At 46.9% G+C, this 21,373-nt stretch overlaps 2 protein-coding genes across 4 annotated transcripts in view; both read left to right on the forward strand.

Annotated features, from left to right (window-relative positions):
* LOC119464345 (transport and Golgi organization protein 1-like) overlaps nt 1–13,732 on the forward strand; it is a 34,193-nt gene extending 20,461 nt beyond the window's left edge. Inside the window, exons 12-20 of the mRNA XM_037725267.2 lie at nt 1,554–1,694; nt 3,594–3,684; nt 4,447–4,585; nt 5,579–5,680; nt 8,278–8,338; nt 9,557–9,592; nt 9,851–9,918; nt 11,049–11,353; nt 13,344–13,732. Coding sequence (XP_037581195.1) covers nt 1,554–1,694; nt 3,594–3,684; nt 4,447–4,585; nt 5,579–5,680; nt 8,278–8,338; nt 9,557–9,592; nt 9,851–9,918; nt 11,049–11,353; nt 13,344–13,444 — 1,044 coding nt within the window. The 3' untranslated portion in view covers nt 13,445–13,732. The remainder of the gene's footprint in view (nt 1–1,553; nt 1,695–3,593; nt 3,685–4,446; nt 4,586–5,578; nt 5,681–8,277; nt 8,339–9,556; nt 9,593–9,850; nt 9,919–11,048; nt 11,354–13,343) is intronic.
* A 367-nt stretch (nt 13,733–14,099) lies between these two features.
* LOC119464348 (serine/threonine-protein phosphatase 2A 56 kDa regulatory subunit gamma isoform) lies at nt 14,100–21,039 on the forward strand. 3 transcript variants are annotated; one of them, XM_037725271.2, is made up of 7 exons: nt 14,100–14,255; nt 14,411–14,488; nt 15,058–15,363; nt 16,604–17,724; nt 18,344–18,416; nt 18,460–18,582; nt 20,175–21,039. In XM_037725271.2, exons 1-7 carry the CDS (start codon nt 14,229–14,231, stop codon nt 20,316–20,318), a joined length of 1,872 nt encoding a protein of 623 aa, XP_037581199.1. In that variant the 5' UTR covers nt 14,100–14,228; the 3' UTR covers nt 20,319–21,039. The 3 variants fall into 3 exon arrangements, with proteins under 3 accessions (XP_037581199.1, XP_037581200.1, XP_037581201.1); XM_037725272.2 differs by having other exon boundaries at nt 18,478–18,582; XM_037725273.2 differs by lacking the exon at nt 14,411–14,488.
* The last annotated feature ends 334 nt before the right edge of the window (nt 21,040–21,373 follow it).

Consider the following 21,373-nt stretch of genomic DNA (forward strand, 5'->3'; position numbering starts at 1 on the left):
AAATGCGTGATGAACAGCAAATCTGAAATTACTCTTGTTGGGGATAGCGGAGATGGAAGCGAGAAGGCACTTCCATTTGGCACTGGTTCTTTGTATCAGAGAGTCATCGTTATTGCAATAGAAAAGACTAATTTCTAATCAAAGCAAGATGAGGCACTTTTAGGGTGAGAAACAAAGGTCCCCTTTTAGTTCAAGGTTGAAATTTTAAAATTTATGGAGCAACCGTAAACAAGAGCATTTATTTATGGTGCTAGAAAAGATTGTGCAAAGCAAGTGCATTTTTCTCGATGAGCCACTGGCATTGCAAGAATAGTTTGATAAAATAAAACTAGCAGCACGATTTTGGATGGATTCTAGGACAGTGATAGGCAGTGATTGACTGGGATCTCAGATAAAAGGTGTACATTCAAGCTTCGGTCGAACTGATCTTTCGCATAAATTTAATTTCAGTGACGATGGGCTATAATAGACCAGCTTATTACTTGCTGAGTAGAGTGCGTTATTGGGTGTGTTAATACACCATGTTGATAGAGACACAAAACCATCGCAATAAGACAAGGACGTAGATGCAGAAGGTGGCCGGGCAAACGCTACTTTCTACGTAGGCACTTGCTATGATGTTCAAGGAATGCCACACCTACTGTTGTACAAGCTACCTTGGAATTTGTTTGTGTCTTCTGTTGCTGAGTGTGAGTTTACGGGTTAAATTCTAGATGGACACAGCAGCATTGTGATGAAGATACTAGTACTTAGACTTAGGTGGACATTAAAGAACCTGAAGTGGTCAGAGATTATCTGGAGCCCCCTGCTTCTTTATCATAGTTAAATGTTTCTTTGGGACGTTAAACCCGATCAGTTGATCAATTTCTTGTACAGCAATGAATGCCTGTTGCATAGCCATTCTGCCATATGTGCGATGCAGTTACTGCAGAATGGTTAAAGTACTGTTATGACATGACAAACCTTATAGAATATAATGGCAAGCCTGGCAGTGCGCTAAATAATTTACTGTAATAGCTTTTTTTTACAAGACACATTCAGTTTTGTTTCTCATGAGGTGTTGTGTCGTGACGTCACGACACTGAAGGCGGTCATGCGAGACCGCCTTCTGTGTCAGATTTGCAGCGCACGAGCGATCCAAAAGCGAGTGCCAAATTGTCACAATGTTCTGCTCCTACTTGACCACCTTTGGTGTCATGATGTCATGACATGTATACCTCCTGGAAAACAAAGCTGAACCTGGTTGTAGGAAAGGCTTATAAATTATTTAGGCTGCTCTGATGCTTGCCAATATATTTTTTAGGGTTTCAAAGTCGATAACCTTAATTTAAAGCAAGAAAATAAGAAGCCTATAATGTGATGTCAGCACTCCTTTCACAAAATGTTGATGCCTTGGCGGTACTTAGCCTAAAATTTAGGATAACTTGATAATGCAGTTACTGCTAAAGGTTTAAGACTACACTCAGCCCAAAATGAAGCTTAACTTGACGGCTTTTTTTTTAGAAGCCAGTCTTTCACAGACGACTCAGACAGAAATGTTTTTGCGTATTTAGATGCTGGAATCATCCCTGGCACAACTGGAGGTACTCCAGAAGCACCGGACTGCCTCACAAGGCGAGGACGAGGCCGAGACTGACACTGACGAGGAAGGAGCGATGAAGGCTCGGCTGCAGGAGCTGCTGGACGCTGCACAGGTGCGCCACGTTTGCTTGTGTCCAAATGAGTTCTGTGAAAATACACCAGGTGGAGGAAGCTTCATGAAAAGTAAAAAAAATGTTGTCATCTACTGACAGTATACAAAGCTGCAGAAGGAACCCATACGGGTTTCTCGGAAAGAGAGCTTTGCAGTTGAATAATTCATTTTGGTTTAGGGGTTGAACCCAGGAACCACATCTTTCCTGAGCGGTCACTCTACCATCTGAGCTGACCAGGAGCATAGTGGATGCTAGCAAGGATGCTGAATGTGGCCAATTAGTTCTTCAGAAGCCTGCTTGGGGAAGGAAGTGTTACGAAAAAGATAAATTGTCATCCACCGGACAGTGGCACTTATTTCTGAAAAACGCATATGTGTAGCTTCGTGCTACTGTGAGGTCGATGACACTTTTTGCCTCTTCGTGTTTCTAGTTCTTCGGTAATCATTTTCGTGGTTGGTGTGGACGAGTGTAAATAACAGCATGTGGAACGATTTTTCGGCAGTTTCATCTATGAGTTCATGCTGCGTGTGTGACAGCATGTTTAATTATATTCATGCGCATTTATGACTTTCCCATTTATTTCTGTGTTTTGGAGTCAAAGCATTCTAATTTGCCAGCATATAGACATTCTGGAACTCTTACTTTATTTTCTTAAAGAAAAATAAATGCAATATACTGGAAAACGTGAGCTAGGAATCGGTGGACCTTGTCCCAGCAACATGGAAACTTGATGTGCCCCATTGTCGCCAAGTAAAAACAAGACCCCCATGACATATATATGTCATTTTCACCCATTAAACATTCAGTTGCGAGTCTGCGCACGTCTTGTCTGCCTCGTCCTTGTCAGTGTGTGTTAGCGCAGTTAAAATTATACCATGCATGTCAACCAACTAGCCCGACTTGGAGCTCTACTTGATGTGCCCCCTCGAGCAATATCAAAGGGAACAAATGAATTACTTTCAAGACCTCTTAGTGGCCAAACACGTGTGCCTTGCATAAAAGTGCTCAGTGTGACTATGTCCAGTGGGAAAGCTACTTTATACCATTGAATATGTCAGATTCGGATCCAGACATCGCAAGTTATCCTTGTAAAAGCAAATTTTGTGTTCCCTCCCATATTGCTGATGGCTGCACTTTCCTGGAAAGGGCAGTGGCTGGGAATGTGGCCAGAGGGTTGTGCTTTTTATGCTGTTGCCAACCTGGAAGAAGGAAATTTTGCAGGAAGGACTTTCAGAGAGAGACTTTCATTTGTGGGGTGGTAACACTAGGAAGGTGAAAGGTCACGAAGATGCATTGAGTTTTATGCGGATGCTGTGTCAGCTATTTCCTTTTAGGGGCGAAGCTCCTTAGAGCGTGGGTCTGTCCTTCCTCCGTATGTAGCCACCTGTAGTTTTATGAAGTGTTCACTAGATGGCGTAAGTGGTAGCCACCTGTAGTTTAATGAAGTGTTCACTAGATGGAGTAAGTCCGTAGCTCTGGTTGGCATGGAGACCGCTATGTATGTATGTATACGCATATATACATATATATGTATAGTATAACCGGAAGCCAACTTCCGCTTCCACTTCCGGTTCCGGTTCCGGAAGCCAGCTTCCGGCTTCCGGAGAACGCTTCCGGCGTTTTTCTCTCTCGTCCGTAGCTAGGGGCGCTGCGGTGCACAAGGGCGTTCGTTCCCGACGCGCGCTCTCTTTCTCGTCCGTAGCTAGGGGTGCTGCATTGCACAGGGGCGTTCGTTCCCGACGCGCGCTCTCTTTATCTCTCGTCCGTAGCTGTGGATTACCAGAATGATCCCCCGGTGCTTCGCCCACTCATCATCATTCACTTCGTGGATATGCTGTGATTTTTTTTTTTGTATGTCATTGACCTACGTGTCTGACTTGGGCGTGTCTTCGTGTGCAGGCACGCCATGAGCGTGACCAGGTCGAGGAGCAGCGGCGGCAGCTGCAGGTACAGCTCGATGAACTGCAGGAACAGTTGCATACGCAACAAGGTACGATAACCTTCAAAAGTTTGCGAAACATTTTGAATGTATCATGATACAGATACAAGATACCCAAAGAGTATCTTAAGATGGTACCCAAGATACACATAACTTCGATAGTGCCCAGCCCTGTTTACCACACGCAGTTCCCTTTACCTTACTTATTCTTTCATTTCAGTTAAACATAACAGTTAGTTTCCCCTGGCTGCGTTGTCTGTTACACTCTGCATGGTTGTGACCAACAAGAAATTCCAGCCCCTTGGATCCCCTCGTTCTTGTCACTTAATTGATCATGTTGCTATTTTGCAAATATATTGCCTAAATAACAAATATATGATGTGCTGTCTAATTTACTCATTGGCAGTGCCATTGACTCATACTGACCCTTTTCTTTCCGTCTAGCAGCTTGCCACCAAAGCAGTCACTGTGGTGAACTGCTCTCCTTCAAACTGTCACTAAACTTGCTCTCATAACTGGCATGTAAGTGAATATTTCGCAGTGCGATTAGACGAAGGACAAGATGAGAAGGTGACACACATGGGTGCTATGCGTCTGTCACCTTCTCGTCTTGTTTTTTGTCTTTAAATGATTACCGTGATCTAGAATCAAGTAGCCTGCTAATAAGCCATGGCATATAATCCTTGCGCTTTACATGTATATCCCTCGTAACCGAGCTTTCTGTACTCGGACATTGATAAACTTCCTGTTGGCACATTCTAGTCGTCTGCACCAGTAAAAGCCAAATTTGCTTCTGCACCTGTCTTTGCGCAGTGCGTGTGGAGTCCCTGGAGAAAGAGCTGGAGAAGAGCGCTGCAGCGAAGGCAGAGGCCGAGCGACACAGCGCAGATGCCCAGACCAAGCTGGACGTGCTCTCCAACTACTTCAAGGACCGCGAGCTGCAGCTGCAGAAGTGAGCCACTGCATTATCACTCAGAGGAAACTTTAGCTTGGGTGCCTGTCTTCATACATGACAGCATAAAAATCATTTTTCTTGGCAACCACTGCACCAATATTGATGAACCCGCCGTGGTTGCTCAGTGGCTATGGTGTTGGACTGCTGAGCACGAGGTTGCGGGATCAAATCCCGGCCACGGCGGCCGCATTTCGATGGGGGCAAAATGCAAAAGCACCCGTGTACTTAGATTTAGGTGCACGTTAAAGAACCCCAGACGGTCCATATTTCCGGAGTCCCCCACTACGGTGTGCCTCATAATCAGATCGTGATTTTGGCACGTAAAACCCCATAATTAAAAAATAATTAACCAATATTGATGAGGCTTGTTGCAAGTTGAAATCTAGTAATTGTAGAAAGTGGATTTTCAATTTAGCCATTAATTATTTTGGAAAATTCTAAACAATTCCAAAGTAAAAAGAAATCAAGTTTACAACAACTCAACCACTGGGGTAGCCACTGGTGTTGCGCTACTGAGCTTGGGGTTGGGGGTTCAATCCCAGCCGCAGTGGCCGCTTTTGATGGGGTGTAATCCAAAAGCGCTCATTAGGTGCACATTAAAAAACCCCAGGTGATCAGAATTATTCTGGAGTCTCCCACTATGGTGTCCCTCAGAATCATATCGTGCCTTTGGCACGTAACACCCCAGAATTGAATTACTTTTTAACTGTGTAACACGGCAATAAAAACAATATCATGATTCTGTAAACTGTATAGTACATCTGAAGCGAACAGAATTGATGTATTATACACCGCTGTGAAATACACCGCTTATTTGTGAGTAGGATTTTTGCGAAACCAAGCATTCTAAGCATTGAAACAATTTAATGTAAGCTGCTAATTCATATATGATATTTCCCCTCTGTAGATGCGCTTTAGATGCTTGGTGCAGTCGGCTTCTCTCTGCTATGTGGCTGATTTCTGTACCAGCCTGATTACCTTGCCTTGCAGGGAAGTGGGGACGCAGGAGGTGGAGCGACGACAACGAGAGACAGAAGCCAGTACTGCCACTCAGCAGCTTACACAGCTAGAGAAGCAATGCCAGTCTTACAGGTCAGTGAGTCAGGGAGGAGGGTAACATCAGGATAGTTGGGACTGCATTATACAAACGTTTCCCAGCACAACAGGCATGCACAAACAAGAATGGACATTCACAGTGCTGATCCCAAAATATCATACGGTCGTCACGTGGCATTTCCACGGTTACAGGAGGGCACAAACATTCGGTAAAAGATGATACAACCTGCGCAACAGTATCAGAAAGGGTGCATTTATCACAGTCTAAGAATATGCCAAGTCTCCGACTTTGGGACCTTCACCTCTATACAGTCGACTTCGTTAATTCGACCCTGACAGGACCGACAAAATTGATCTAATTATCCGGCAGGTCGAATGAAACAAGATGCAGAAAAAAATGCCTATACATACCGCTGATTCATTTGGCAGTATTTGCTCGAGTTTAAAATGCCTCCAAATCAAACGAGTGCTTTCTGTCTATGTGTTTGAAGTAGAAAGCTAACGTAGAAATCACTTAAAGCTCCTAGCCAGAGTAGAAATCTAAAGTGTACCCGATTTTTCTCATGCAGAATGGCAGTCGGTTTTCCAAAGTCGGCTTCGCCGCAGGGATTTTAAAGTCAGCTTTGCCTCAATACAGTCATGTTGTGCGGTAAAGCGTACGAGCGCGGCGAAGGTGGGTTTTGATTTCGTATCTAATTGCACCACGCTGGCAATTTTCGGCCCATTTTCGTTGTAAAACAAAAGGTGCCCGTTAGAATTCAGTAAATACCTTAATCGGACATTGTGAGCTACTGTTATTGTTTGAAAATTCTGCTACAGCACACTGAAAATAAGCGTTTTCAACAGGAGATTTTGTGCGTTCAACGCATTCACTGTCACCCTAAGCTCCACAAAGACAGATGCTGCCACTAAAGGGGTCATTATTGCGGTCACCATAGGGGTCAGGTGCATGTGTGCAGACTGGTTAAGTTTGAATAATTTGTCTAATGCCAATTTTTCGATCGAAATAACAGACATTTGGGCCCATAGAAATGTATGGGCGCCAGCTGGGACCTTCGGTTGAGATCAAATTAAGTGAAAAATCGAATTAACGGAAGTCCACTGTATAGTCCACTGCTGCCTGCTGAAGGAATTAACTTAAACTAAAATAATCATCTACATACCAGCATATTTTCTTTCACAATGGAATAGACTAGAAGTAGTCTGTCACATCGTGCCAAAATATTAATGGCTCTGTTCAGGACTCTATGCAGAGCACTGTTCTTTTTTAAATATAGATTATGCCACTTAAGGAAAGAAAGATTGATTTGAGGTACGTGTTTAGCAGCACATATTTAGGTACGTGTTCATTGCTGTGAGTGTCTATTCTTGTTTGTCCGTGTCTCTGGTACTGGGAAACATCTACAATTGTAAGAGTAGAGGGGGTAGCGGCTGTGCAGGCTTCATCGTCTGTGAAGCTGGCAGAATGCTTTAGTGTGACATAGACATAACAGCAGTGTAAACGTAAGCTGGAATGCATACCATATTTTTGCATGTATAAGACTCGCTAGAAATCCAGGGAGCCTAAAGTGTTTGAATTTTGGTAATGCACAACTTTTGCCTACAGGCAGTTTCTTGGCAGTGTGCTCGAGGTTGCAGTGAAGCCACACCTGAAGGCATAATTTGTGCATTGCCCCTCCCAATGCTCTCCACATTGTTGTGAGGCTGCACCGCAGTTCGGCGAAGAGCAGCTGTGAAAGTAGTACAGAAAACAATATTGTCTGCTTTGGGTGCACATAATTGTGCACCTAATATTATTGTATTTGTGGTTATTTGTACGGGGTATAAGCACAGATTTTTTTTTTTTTTTTTTCCAAGGATTGTCATTGGATATGGAAGTTGTATATAGGGGCAGGTTATACTTGCGAAAATGTGGTAAACAGAAGGAACATTGGTAGTGTTGTGAGATGTGCTGAACCATACCACACTACCAATATTCTCTACCAACACTATATAACACTACCAATGTTCCTTCTGGTTACCACATTTTCGCAAGTATAACCTGCCCCTATATACAACTTCCATATCCAATGAGGAACTCTTGTTCTAGTGAGCCACTGTGTTACACTTATCTGCTAACGTAAACAAGTTGGAATTGATATGCATACTACGAAGTTATTTTTGGTTCGCTCACGTCCTTCTCTTTTTTTTTTTTTTGAGAGAGAGAGAAATGAGTTTTGCAGAAGAACATTTTAGATGTTCTTCACACCAAGTCAGATTGATTACCTGTGCTAATTATGGACAAAGAGAAGGGGAACTGAAGGACTCGATTTTTGTTATTAACAATTGTATGATTCCAACAAATAAGATAAGGAAAGCATCAAGGAAATTACTGATCTTTAAAATTGCATTGTAGAAGTGAAAAAGTAACGGGAAATGAAAGTAAATGAAAAGCCTTGCCGCCGATGGGAGCCAAACATACATACATCCTACTATATTGACTGCATGTTGTTAAGTGCTTCACCGGTGCATGTGTCTTCCCACTGTGCTCGATTCTCTGATGTTGGTTTTGTATTGCTGGTAATGCCATCCGAGTAAATGTGTTGGTCTAAATGGGCGAATGAATGCGGGGAACACCGACTCAACCCTCGCAGGTCTCAGCTGTCGTCGCTGCGGCAGGAGATGGAGCTCTCCGAGCGCAACTACAAGAACCAGGTCAGGATGACACCCAGAACTGCCCATTTTCTTCTTGAAATGTTGCCACTAAAGGGACATTTTAAATCTGCTAGAATATGCTAACTATTTTTGTGAATCTGCCAGAAATTACGACAAATGTTTCAACATGAAATAACATCTGGGGCAGTATTCTCGCGCAATTGTTTTTGGGAATAGGATCACCGTCACAAGATTTTCTGGCTCAGTCCCGATGCGTCAGCAATAACTCAGCCGTGTACGCTGGCAAGTGCGGTGCCAAGACACCCGAAATCGCGTGACAGTGATCGTATTACCCGAAAATGATTGCTCAAGAACACTGTCCTAGCATTAGCCAGCAGGTGTTCTTAGGCAGCACAAGTACCAGCAATCATTTATGATCGTAATGCATCAAATAATAGGTGCATCTGAGACATTTTTGCTTACATCTGTACCAAAGCTGAGTGTTTTGTGCTCATCTATCTAATTTCTTTATTAACAAACTCAGGCACAGCAAGTCAGCACTTTTCTTCTCACATAGATTACTCTAATGAAGGGCACCTCTTACAAAACCTACCAACAAAATCTTCTAGATGTATCATTCGGTACTAAGTGAGCATAAAATTAGCTGAGCAGGAACTGAAGAGAGATGACTGCTTGTGAAAGCTCTGGGCACCTATTGGCTGTGTCATATTGCCCGACAGATGAGTCGAAAAAGTTTATCGGCTTTGGAAGCCAGCTAGCAAGAAGGCTTGGTTTTGTTGGCTAAATCACTTGTATTACAGCTGTTCACCAAGTCTGCTCAAACAGTCTTTATGGAGCCGAATGTTAAGGAAATCAGTAGTATTGTAGTGAGCTATTTCATCACCAACAGGACTGCTGTGATCCAATGGTTAGAGCATTGGCTCATGTATGATAGTTCACGAGCTCAAATCTTCCTCGGAGATAAGTATCTGCTCATTGGCAGTTTTGTTGACATACAGACTGACAGAAATCCTCAACTGTGTTTATGATCTCTAATGATTTCAAAAGGTAATTAACTGAACTCAGATGACTACCAAGCAAGTTGTCTTATGTTGTAGAACATTGTCGCAGTACAGTTTACATTAAAGGCTTCCGGAGGTCATTTTTTCCCTTGGTATTGTATATGTCTATGCTAGCAAGTTTTTTTCTGTTTTTAATGTGGCATGTTGCAAGCTGTGATGATGACTTGCTAAACTTGCACTCTGCTTTCTGCACCAGGTGGCAGACCAGGAGAAGCGGGCACACGAGAACTGGGTGAGTTTGAGCACGTGTGTGCAAGATGTTCGAGAGAAGCGCTTGTGTTAAAAATGAAGTGGAAGCTGATTAATTAATTCAACCCTCTTTAATTTGACAACTTGGATAACTCAAGCCCACCTTCTGGTCGTGGCAGCAAATGTACTCATAATTCAGTGTCTTCACATGTAGTGAAGGCCAAACATCTTGTGCCTCTTGTGCCACACAGTTGCCACTGTTTTCTTTTTTTTTATTTACTTATTATTATGATTAATTCAGCTGGCTGCTCGGGCCGCGGAGCGCAAGCTTGAAGAGGCCAACCGGGATAGGACAGCCCTGCGCCAGAGGCAAGTTTTGCGTTGGGCTATGGCAACTTGCATGCTTTTTCCTTTTTTTTTTGCTTTCCTTTCACACAAAACTGTAGTGGTTTTTTAACTTGCGAAGATTCATCGCTGTGCACAGTGGCCACTCGTATACTGAAGTACACTATGCAGTTTGTTTATTTATGCCTCTGTAGGATGGGCAAATTTAGTGACACTCGAACGGTTGTCACATTGGCAGCATGCTGCTATACTGTTAGTAAAATGTCATTTGTAATTAATGGCAGTGTTGATGAGTAAATCAATAGGGCACATTATACTGTATATTTGTTAATTTAGGCATTAGTTGCATAATAATACTGCTTTATATATTAAGAACAATATCTAGCGTCAATATGAATTCAATATGAATTCAACCCACTTGAATGCAGCAAAGTGAGTTCAGTGAAGGCAAGGGCAAACGTCGCAGCAATGAAAAAAAAATTTCATTTTGGTGCAACAAAACGGTGGTGCCGTCTGTCACCACTACAGTGGAAGGCGTGTTCCACCATAGTAGTAACAGATGGTGCCACTCTGCCGTTTCATCAAAATCAACATTTTTTTTGTGGCGTCACCAAAGATTACATGCACTTCGTATTTATTGTGAACAGAACAGGCAAGTAACGCTTTCGAACGTGCAAATTTGAGCAGAAATCAGCCTGTGATTCAGCCCAAGAAATTGCATAAACCCAGTGCTTCTGTTTATGCAACACTCTGCACTTGTCCCCTCAAATCGTGTGTGTCTCCCTTCTGTACATTCATAGGTTGGCACAGTAAGTAGATATCACTCATACTCACTCACCAATATGTTTTCGGCTTCATGCCTACTCACACTGACGCGCTCTTTCACACTCCTACTCGTGCCTGCCAACACGCACTCGCGTCCACACTCGTTTCCTCTCAAATTCGCCGTCCGTCACTGACTTTCATTGATACTTATGGTAACCGCTCCTCTTCTACTCCTTCCACTCAAACTAACTGGCACTCATTTCCATTCACACCCATGTCTAATCACACCTTTCATTACTCACTCACGCTCTATCCCACGTCTGTGTACTCAGCATCGAGCGTGTACAAGCCAGCATGCTCGTGAGTGAGCACCTGTGTGTAAATTGCAGGTTAACCCTGCTGGAGCGGGAGATGCACCAGCAGCCGCCGCCGCTACCGCCGGGCGATCTGTTCCCGCCGCGGCTTCCGCTCCTAACCAAGGACGAGGCGCCGCTGCTGGACGGCCCCCCGCACCTGCCTCCCCTGGACATGATGCCACCACCGCCGTTCCCACCATTCCCGCCGCCACCACCCCCCGAGCTGCTCAAGCACATGCGCGCGACGGGTGGCAGCCCACACTTCTTTGACCTGGCGCCGCCCCCGCCGCCGTTCGTGCCGCGACAAGGCCGCTCCAGCCAGGCCTCTGTTAGCTCCTGTGAGTGAAAGGCCTAGCGTGTGCCCAAGCCATTTGCGATGAGACACAGCTGTACTACAATTCATCACGGGCGCGCCAAGTTGCGCCGTTTGAGCGATGTGCCATATTGTATGCAATCATTCGTGCTTTTTGCTTGTGTGCCTCGTACATTGTCTTGGAGAGGTTCTGCGATAAGTTTGTAAGGCCGCCAGTTCCTGCTGCAGATCTGCATCCTTGCATGTTGCCGAGATAAGTGCAAGACGGAGTTATGAAAATAGATACACGCAAACAGAAATTGGGTATCCTGAAAAAGGCAGGGAATGTGTATAAAAAATGCTTTTGAATGGACCTTGTACGCTGGGCCACACATGAACTCATCCAGAAGAAATGCAAGCAGCAGTCTTGTTCTCTCTTTTATGAGCAACATCGTTGTCAACCTTGCCTTATTGCTACATGACATCAGCAAATTAGGTTTTGTGTCATGGCGTCACAATAACGTCAGTGATACCAGGTCCAGCATTTCTAGACCTACTTTAGTAGTCAATTGAAATACCTTAGAAGTGTTTCGCAGTCTTTATGCTTGCCTAGTATCATCCTTCTAAGTTTGAGATGTGTGGTGTAGTGAGGAGCGAGCGGCGGCCTAGTATCATCCTTCTAAGTTTGTGATGTGTGGTGTAGTGAGGAGCGAGTGGCGGCGTAAGCAGACCGAGAGCTCCAAGTGAGGCATGGCGAGGCGCGGTGCTTGGAGGCCGCGCACGTGGTTGACTGTAGTTATTAGGGGAAGGACCAGGTGGTGCGAGTGTGGCGGCGACAGAGCAAGGAAGACGCCCAGTGTCTGTTGCATGTGGTGTGCGCTGATGGACATGTGGACAACGGGGGGGAAGAGTTGCGGAGCGCGGCAATAAAGGGAATGCTTGCGATGACATGAACATGTCGGCCTGTCGTCGCTCATAACAGTATATTTCCTACAAAATAATGTCGGTACTTCTTTAACAATTGAAAGGATGTTTGAACTGTTAAGCAGATTATGTGTGCAATGTTCTGGAAGGCTGTGTCATTCTATATAGATGACAGTGGTCCAAGAAAAAGAGACAACCACACTTCTAGGCTGAAACAAAGCACCTTTTAACACAGCCTTTTCATTTGTTTTGTCGTACAGGGACTGTTTACAAAGTTAGTGCTCTAATTGACTTCTTTTATTGCCACGTCATCACTATCAGCGACAAGGCAATAAAGAGAGCCATTAAGTTATTGAGGCTCTGTGGTACTACCCCGAGGAAAGGTGCAAACCTTTTCTGAACATTTTCTCCTAGATAACTTTGCATGGCTTCCAGACACACTTTGTTTTATTGCTGAGGAAGGCTTTGGCATCACATATACTCTGAGTGTATTACTGTGAACACTCAATCAATCATGGGACAAAGTAAATGTAAACACAAAGCCAGAAATGTCTTCGTCTGTGGTGCAGGTTGCTGTCGTAGTGTAGTGAATCTTAGCTTGTTGTGCACTTTGTTAGTGAGAACCTCAACCACAATCTAATAACTTTTTTCGTTATTACACGTTTGCTTGGATGTTTAATTCACAGATGCTACATTTATCTTTTGGCACTGTCGTTATGGTAATACCTGCGGTAGAAAAGCACCACCAAACGAGACATTTTGATAAATTGTACAGGAAAATGCTTGTCCTGCAAATATTCTGTCAGCATTAGCTCATTCAGTTTTGTGCATGAGCAGCATGAATTATCTTGGCAAGTGCAGGCTCTTTTTTGACAAAATTTTGTGACCCGACTGCCAGCTTAACAAATGTAAATGCTGGTTAAGGGCAAACATAAAATATCAAGGTATGCTCAAATATGTGATCTCGCACACCTGTTAAGGGGCAACTAAAATACGTAACTAAACTAAAGCATCATTTGTGGCTTATGTATGTAATAAATACGCTGGAATTTGACCAACACCTAGTCCCATACTCTAAGCGTGTTGACTGATTTCCTGCATTCTCTTTGCAGCTGCCTCGGACAGCAGAGGTCGGCCACTCAAATCTAGTCCCCAACCGTTTTCAGCAGACAGTCGACGAAACGGCACTGGCGGTCGCAACACACCGCTATGATACCCTTGACCTTAGGAGAGGATTGCAAATGGGTAGCGGTTTCAATCATCTGCTACCCCCCAGCCCCAGGGAGTTTTCAAAGGACTCGCTAGGAGAGCCGGCCCCGAACCCTTCTCCATGATGTTACCAGTAATGCTGGGGCTGACCCAACCAAGCATCATCGTACCGTGCCCCGCAGCTACTGCCGAGGGCTTGCAGCGCAGAGCAAATACACTGCGGTTTTCATCCTGGCACCTGCGTCTGCTGGGCGATCGCAGAGACGTGTGTAAATAAAAATGATGGATCCTGTCTGCATTGTCTTTGTCGTCGTCCCCCATGCTGTGCACCTGTTCACGGCCTGGGTCTTGAGCGCCGCAAGCATAGGGAAAAAAATAAACAAAAGCGAGAGAGCGAAGAAAAGCCCGGCAAGGGCTTGCACAAACTCGAGCGCTACGGTTGCCTTTGCAAGAACAACTGCAAAACGCGCGCGTACTTTTTTTTTTTCTTCTTCTTCTTCTTCCTCGTGCGCGCGGTGAGCGCGCAACGCCGGAATCGCGCTTTGCTGTGACGGGCGAGGAGGGTGCGCGCGCTGCCAGAGAGGAGCCGCAGGTGACGTCACAGCGGTGTTACGGCTGTTACGCGAGCGCTATGTATCTCTCCGCCATTGAAAGGTCACGTGCGCCCTCCGGACCTATCGCGTCAGTTGTTGGTAGTCGCACACTCGCTGGCGGGTGTCGAGTACGTATACCTGCTCCCTTGAAAAGTTTGCCCTTCGCCCGATGGCGTGTGAACCGTTAATAAAATAATGCCTAATCGGACTGACAAAGACAAGGTGGGTTGAAGCGACGACCGCCGAGCCGGCTGTGCCGTGTCATGCGAAGCAGCGTCGCCGAGCCGCTCGGCATTTGACGTGCATTTTCCACTGCTTGTGTATGTGTGTGTGTGTGTGTTAGGCTTAATCGCGGCTCGCCCATCCCGGCCTCGCAGGTGCCTGCGAAAAACAACAGCTCCGGTGTGACGGCCAAGAATGGCAGCGGCAAAGACGCGGCCGACGGCGCCGACGAGGTGAGCTGGACGGCCGTGCGCGGCCGCCGCGTGCCTGTCGGCAGCCGCTCGCCTGCGCAACATGGCGTCTCGGCGGCGAAAAAATGACGGGGGGGCCCTCGGCGCTGCGCCGTCGAGCTCGGGGCTCGGCTGACTGTGGCACTCGCGCGCGGACCGCGGGCGTGCAGCACGACATGCCCGCGAGTCGTGCGCGCCGACGGCTGGGCCTCGATTGCAACGGCGCACGCCGCGCGTTCTTTCTCGCTGTCGGCGACCATGTGTGGTTTGACAGGCCGACCCAGCCGGCAGGCAGACAAGCAGTCGACCTCTCGCAGCACAGGTAGCGCAAATCGACGCAGAGTTCGTTCGATACTCGGTTTCCGCGATCGTGTCGCGACTGACGGCGACCGTGCACGACGACCCGGCCGGAACGGCAACGTGGATCAGACGTGGCATGCAATGTTGTCTGTCAAAAGTTCGCTCCGCGAGGTTTCTCAAGTGTCCGGGTCGTTCGTAAGCCCGCGCACTTGTCTCTCGGCGACAGCGCTTTGTCATTGCGTGCGAGCTGACGGAGAATGGTGGTGGTGCAGGTGAACCAGGCCTGCAACAACGCCAGCGGCGCCGTACACGCCAACAGCAACGGCGCGGGCGGTGCAGCGGGCACGGCGGCGGCAGCGGCGCGGGCTGGAGGACCGAAGTCGGCTCCTCCGCCCGCGAACCTGGTGGCAAAGTGCAAGCTGGCCGGCGCCGTGGTGCCCACAGCCCCGGGCAGCGGGATGCGCAAGGAGAAGCGGCAGAACTCGTCGCGCTTCAACGTGAGCCACAACCGCGAGCTGCAGAAGCTGCCCGCGCTCAAGGACGCACCGCTGGGCGAGCGCGAGGACCTGCTTATTCAGGTGAGATCAGCGACCCCTTGTTTCCTGGTCTGTCTGATATACGGAGCTCCGACAGGACCAAGGAACGGTTAGACCGCGACGCGGTTAAAAGTGAAACGTACGTGCGGACAACCAATGTTTTTTTTTTTTTTTTTTTTTATCTTGTCGCAGCAAGCGAACACCTTAATAGCGCACGAAATGTTCCTGTAATTCCTTGTATAGCTAGAAACAAACGTGAAAAAGACGCAAGCCTGCAAACTGAAAGCACAGGGGGTACAGAATGAACACTGCAGAGATTTGCTTGGCCATACAATGAGCATGATACTTCCAGCCACACGAGAAAAGCTCTTGCTTGTGCAAGCGTTTATACAATGCTCAACTTCAAAAAGCTTAGTGAGTAGTGATGCCAAGTGTGTGCCTTTGTCACCTTTCATTCATTCTCATGCATGTCATTATTCTTTCTATAACAGTGTTGAATGGTACACCCACAGTGGTGGTCTAGTGGTTGCATCTGAGTTGTCAGGAAATGCAGTTTTCTGTGCTCGCATTCCTCACTGCATCATGGAAATGCTGTTTGTTGTGAAGTAGCCCACAATATCTAGGTTGCTATGCAGCTTAGCACTCGGTCAGCAATCTGGCTGTAACTGCAATGGCTCGGCTTACACTTGTGCCGTCTGATTATGAGACAGTAAGGCAGCTAAAAGATGTCGGGTGCTGTATCATTCCGGAATGTTTTTCCAGCTCTGTCGGGCAATTATGATGAGAATAAACAGAGATGACAAAGCCCTGGCCATCAGCATGAACGTTTCATGAAAGGTCTAGCAGCTACCACGAGTGACCCCAAGTGTCTTAAAGCCGCTGCTGGTTGAAACCATCAGTGCCTTGGGCTGTCTGATAGCCCAGTTTGTATTTTGCTGTGTACACTAGTGCTAAAGGTATGCGAGACAGGTGGGAAGCACTATGACTTTGTATTCTCATTTATCATAAATGCCCTTGATTGCATTGAACTGTTCACCTATTCACAATAACTTGTAAAGCTTGTGGTACCCTGTCAGGCTTGGCAGCTGGCTTGTAGTGTGAAAATGAAATCATCGGTTTTTGGTGGCACTACTACCAGGGGGAAATGGCATGTGTACTTTCTGCACAAATGGGTGCAGCCTGGTTCATGAAGATTTGTATCCTCACTATTAAGGATACAAACAGCTCTGTGGGTAGCAGTACTTCATTCTTCCATGTCTTTTTTTTTTTTTTTTTCATGCAGAAAATCCGACAGTGCTGTGTGCTGTTTGACTTCGTGACCGACCCTCTGTCAGACCTCAAGTGGAAGGAGGTGAAACGGGCAGCTTTGCACGAGATGGTCGAGTACATCACCTCTCAGCGCGGCGTGCTGACGGAGCCGATCTATCCCGAGATGATCCACATGTTCGGCGTCAATGTGTTCCGCACGTTGCCGCCCTCGTCCAATCCTAACGGTGCAGAGTTCGACCCCGAGGAGGACGAGCCGACGCTGGAGGCGGCCTGGCCGCACCTCCAGCTCGTCTACGAGCTGTTCCTGCGGTTTCTCGAGAGCCCAGACTTCCAGCCTGCGCTGGCCAAGCGGCATTTGGACCAGCGGTTTGTGCTGCAGCTGCTGGAGCTGTTTGATTCAGAGGACCCCCGTGAGCGTGACTTCCTGAAGACGACGCTGCATCGAATATACGGCAAGTTCCTAGGGCTGCGGGCATATGTGCGCAAGCAGGTGAACCACATGTTCTACCGCTTCATTTACGAGACGGAGCACCATAACGGTGTTGCTGAGCTGCTCGAGATCCTCGGCTCCATAATCAATGGCTTCGCGCTGCCCCTCAAGGAGGAGCACAAGTTGTTCCTGCTTCGCGTGCTGATGCCGCTGCACAAGGTCAAGTCGCTGAGTGTGTATCACCCGCAGCTGGCCTACTGCGTTGTCCAGTTCCTCGAGAAAGAGCCGAGCCTGACAGAGCCGGTGATCCTGGCCCTGCTCAAGTTCTGGCCAAAGGTGCACTCTCCCAAGGAAGTGATGTTCCTCAACGAGCTCGAGGAAATCCTGGACGTCATCGAGCCGGCCGAGTTCGCCAAGGTGATGGTGCCGCTCTTCCGGCAACTGGCACGCTGCGTCTCCTCGCCCCACTTCCAGGTGGCCGAGCGAGCCCTCTACTACTGGAACAACGAGTACATCATGAGCCTGGTCAGCGACAACGCGGCGGCGTTGTTGCCCATAGTGTTCCCGGCGCTGTACAAAAACTCCAAAGCCCACTGGAACAAGACCATTTATGGCCTCGTCTACAATGCCCTCAAACTGCTCATGGAGATGAACCAGAAGCTGTTCGACGACTGCGTCCAGAACTACCGCCAGGAGCGCCACAAGTGAGTTTCTATGAAAAGCCAACTGCACATAAGGTTGGACCGTGGAAGAATAATTTTGGTGTAGAGCAGCCTGTGTGACGAGTTTTATGTTCAAAGCATAACATGATATGTCGCAAAAATCTTGTGAAAATAATCCTTCTAGTGCTGAAACTGAAAAAAAAAAACAAAAAAAAACGAAAAGGATAAGAAGAAAATGCTGCCATTACTGTTTGCCATACCCAAATGATGCAGAACGTTGAGAAGCATCACAGCTGCTCACAATGCCCTTTGAAATTTGGGGGTGTCCACAGCACACAGAAAATTTTTGAAGCAGTGTGCTTGGATATGTGTCATATCCGCTAACTTGTGCATGCATCATCTGCTTTAGTGTCTGTTATTGAAAGAGCTCAGACAATTACCTGCCCCACAGCTTTGCCAAGGTTGCTTAGACACACATGAAAGCCAAAGTGAAATTTTGTTGCAGTTGACATTTAACATGATCAAACGGTGGACAACGAGATAAATTAGTGCCTCGTTCTGTCATTGGATCTCTTTGCCTTGTTCAATTGAGTCTCTCTTATCATTGTGGCCAGATTTGGTGTGCGGGCCTTGCCATTCTCACATAACTGTGTGCTTGCAGCGAGAAAATGCGCCTGCGGGAGCGAGAGGACGCCTGGAACCGGATAGAGAGTCTAGCCGAGAGAAATCCTCAGGTACGCAGTTGCAAAGGAGCGGTGTTGTAAGCGATGACTCAAGCGCGCTGTGGTTGTGCAGTTCCACATAGTGAAGCCCGAGCTAGGCACCACAAGCCAGGCCCTTGAAAGCCCACCGGAAGACGACGACATGCTCTACGACAGGCTGGAAAGCCAGGCCAAGGAAGTGAGTAGTGTGAAGACCCTTCTCTAGTACCTAATACTGGATTAGTTTCAGCATACTTGCCAAATTTAGCGAGACGGTCCCAACTTCTGAGTAAAAAGTTACGAGTCCCAACTTGACCCAGTCTGGGACTGCCAAATGTCCAGATTTTTGGTTGTTTTATAGTGCATAACAATAAATAAGCCAGATTTTTGTTTTAAATGCCTGCCAGCTAGCTTGGTTTCACATTATTCTCTTTTGTCTTCTGTTCCATTGTCATAAACATAAAGGCAGTCTCGTTTTTTGTCGTGGTTCTAGTTCGGTTGTAAGCTCTAACCATTCACAGTACCCGTACCATATTTTTGCACGTATAATCCACATAAAAAATGGCGCAAATTAAACAGTAAAGTCGGGGTGCAGGTTTTATGCGAATTTCGCCTTGAAGCCACACCTTAAAGGCTAAGTTCACCACTGTTAAGCTTCATTATCTCCTAGGGAACCCCTCCCTTTCTGCACCCTTGTGTGTTGAAGCTCCCCTTACCCCTTCGGGGTCACCCGTTCTCCTCCTCTTTATGGATCGTCATTGTGTGTTTAGTAGTTAGTGAATAGTGCACGCGGCGCTGGCAAATGAACTCGGATCACATTGAGCTGAACGATCGTCCTAAAAGAGTAGAAGCTGATAAAGCTTTCACATGGCGGAGAAAATTGCGATTTGAGCTTGCAGATTGTGTGTCACGTGATCATCCTTATGTCACCCGTGCCCACGGTCCTCCCTGGGTCTGCGCAAAGCGCTTCGGGATACGACTCGGTCGCGTTTGCTCTGTCAGAGTTGCCCATGCGAGGGCTGCTCCGTCCACGATGTCATCCTTTATCGTGCGAATGCTAGCTGCGAAGTGATCCCATTCACGGCACATGTCAGGTGACTGCATCGTCCGTCATGTGAATCCAGCTTTATCAGCATCGCTGAAGAGGGTTGGGGAGAGCTGCTGACTCAAGATACGTGGACGAGACATGCATCCACGAACAAAGACTTTTTGCAAGGATTTTGCTGCACTAGTCTTAACCCTTGCAGGCACTGTGTACACAATTGTGTATGCCAAGATGGTGCATCAACAGCAAAAGCATTGATGAAAGTAATGATATTTAAAATATGTCGCATACATCTTGAAACACTTCTAATTTTTAACTGTGCTGCAAGTTTGAATAATATGTGCCAAATGAATTGGTGTCGGTACTTTTTCCTCTGGTAATCAACCCTTTACTGCTAAAGAAATGCAGCTAGAGTTTATATAAAGAAACGGCACATTTGGATGGTAAAGGAGGAGACGACAGATTTTTGTCCCGTTCAAAGGTGTTCTTTCTTTGCATAAGTATGTACCAACAGGCCCTAACTTAGCACACTGTTGAGCGAAAATTTTGAAAAGGTAGTAATCCGCCTGGATAAGCTGGTTATAGTGGTTTTTTCTCTACTGCCCCTTTTGATGCTCTAGCAACGACGTGGTTGCTGATTGCGACCTATTTGTCATGGCATAGACCTCAACGCTGTTTCATTACAGCCAGTGGTGGCAGCTCCCATTGTTGAGGGAATACAAGTAGCAATATGTTGTGCACCCCAGGTGACGACAACCTTGGCCAGCAAGAAGGAGAAGCCCCTGCTGCGGCGCAAGTCGGAGCTCCCGTTGGACTCGCTCACGCTCAAGGCCTTGAGCGACCACAAGAGGGCCGACCAGCTGCTGGCACCACCCGACGCTCCACTCTGATGACTGCGCCCACCGCCGGCTTATTTATTTGCCTTTATTTTTGTACGCCCTCCAGCAAAGAAAAGGCGCCTCGCTGGCCAAGGCCACACTTAGGAGGGAGGCTCAGAGGACCAGACACTGACTAGCAGACGACGGAGGAGCTTCTCTCCCTCCCCAAACTCTAGGCACGATCGCGCATTTCCAATAGAGAGTCGTCGAGACCCATGCCGTTCGCTCAACAGGCCCGTTGCGGTCTGTTCCTCTCACAGCGGCAACACAGCAGCGTGTGGTGTCTGGTACCGTCACGACCGTCGAGTCTCCTTAGGGGCAATCCACAAGCGCGAGCACTGCTGCATGCGCGACCTAGTCTTGGTTGCAGTGCTTAGGCTTAACTACGATCTTCCTGTTTCTTTCCATTTCCTGTTGGGTGTGGTTGTGCAGCACTGAACTCTAAATGATTTTTCGTGTGTGCTCATTTCTGCGATGGATTAGTCTGGTTAGTGCCTGTCGCATGTGCCTGACGTCGGGCCTTGCGTAACACAGTAGACGTGCACCGAGTTGTTCACTGCTTGGCACCACACCCCCTGTTGTGTTGCTGCTTGAAAAGACAGCGCCATCAGAGCGACAGGACATGGGATAACAAGTTGCCCACAGCTGTTTTGAACGTCACATGACGTTAGGGCAGTACAGGCATAATGCCTAGCTCTTCTGAGTTGAATAAAGAATGTCGATAATCTCGCAAGTTGTGGTGCTAAGTTTCTTGTGTCGTGTTTGTGCCGATGGCACTCTAGGCTGTTATAGCTTTTAATGAAACTAACATGCATAGTACCTTACACCACATACCATACAGTCCACTTCCATTAATTCGACCCCGACGTGACTGAACTGACAAAATTGATCGAATTATCCGACCGGTTGAATTAAACAAAATGCTAAAGAAAAGGCAGGACACAACACTTATTCATTTGGCAGTATTTGCCCAATCCTAACACGCCCACCAAATAAACGCGCCTGCTTTCTACGTGCCCAGGGTAGAAATCCAACGTAGAACTTACATTAGAGCTCCTAAACAAAGT

Source organism: Dermacentor silvarum, chromosome 9 (genome assembly GCF_013339745.2).
Source record: "Dermacentor silvarum isolate Dsil-2018 chromosome 9, BIME_Dsil_1.4, whole genome shotgun sequence".
Classification (NCBI taxonomy): Eukaryota; Metazoa; Arthropoda; class Arachnida; order Ixodida; family Ixodidae; genus Dermacentor; species Dermacentor silvarum.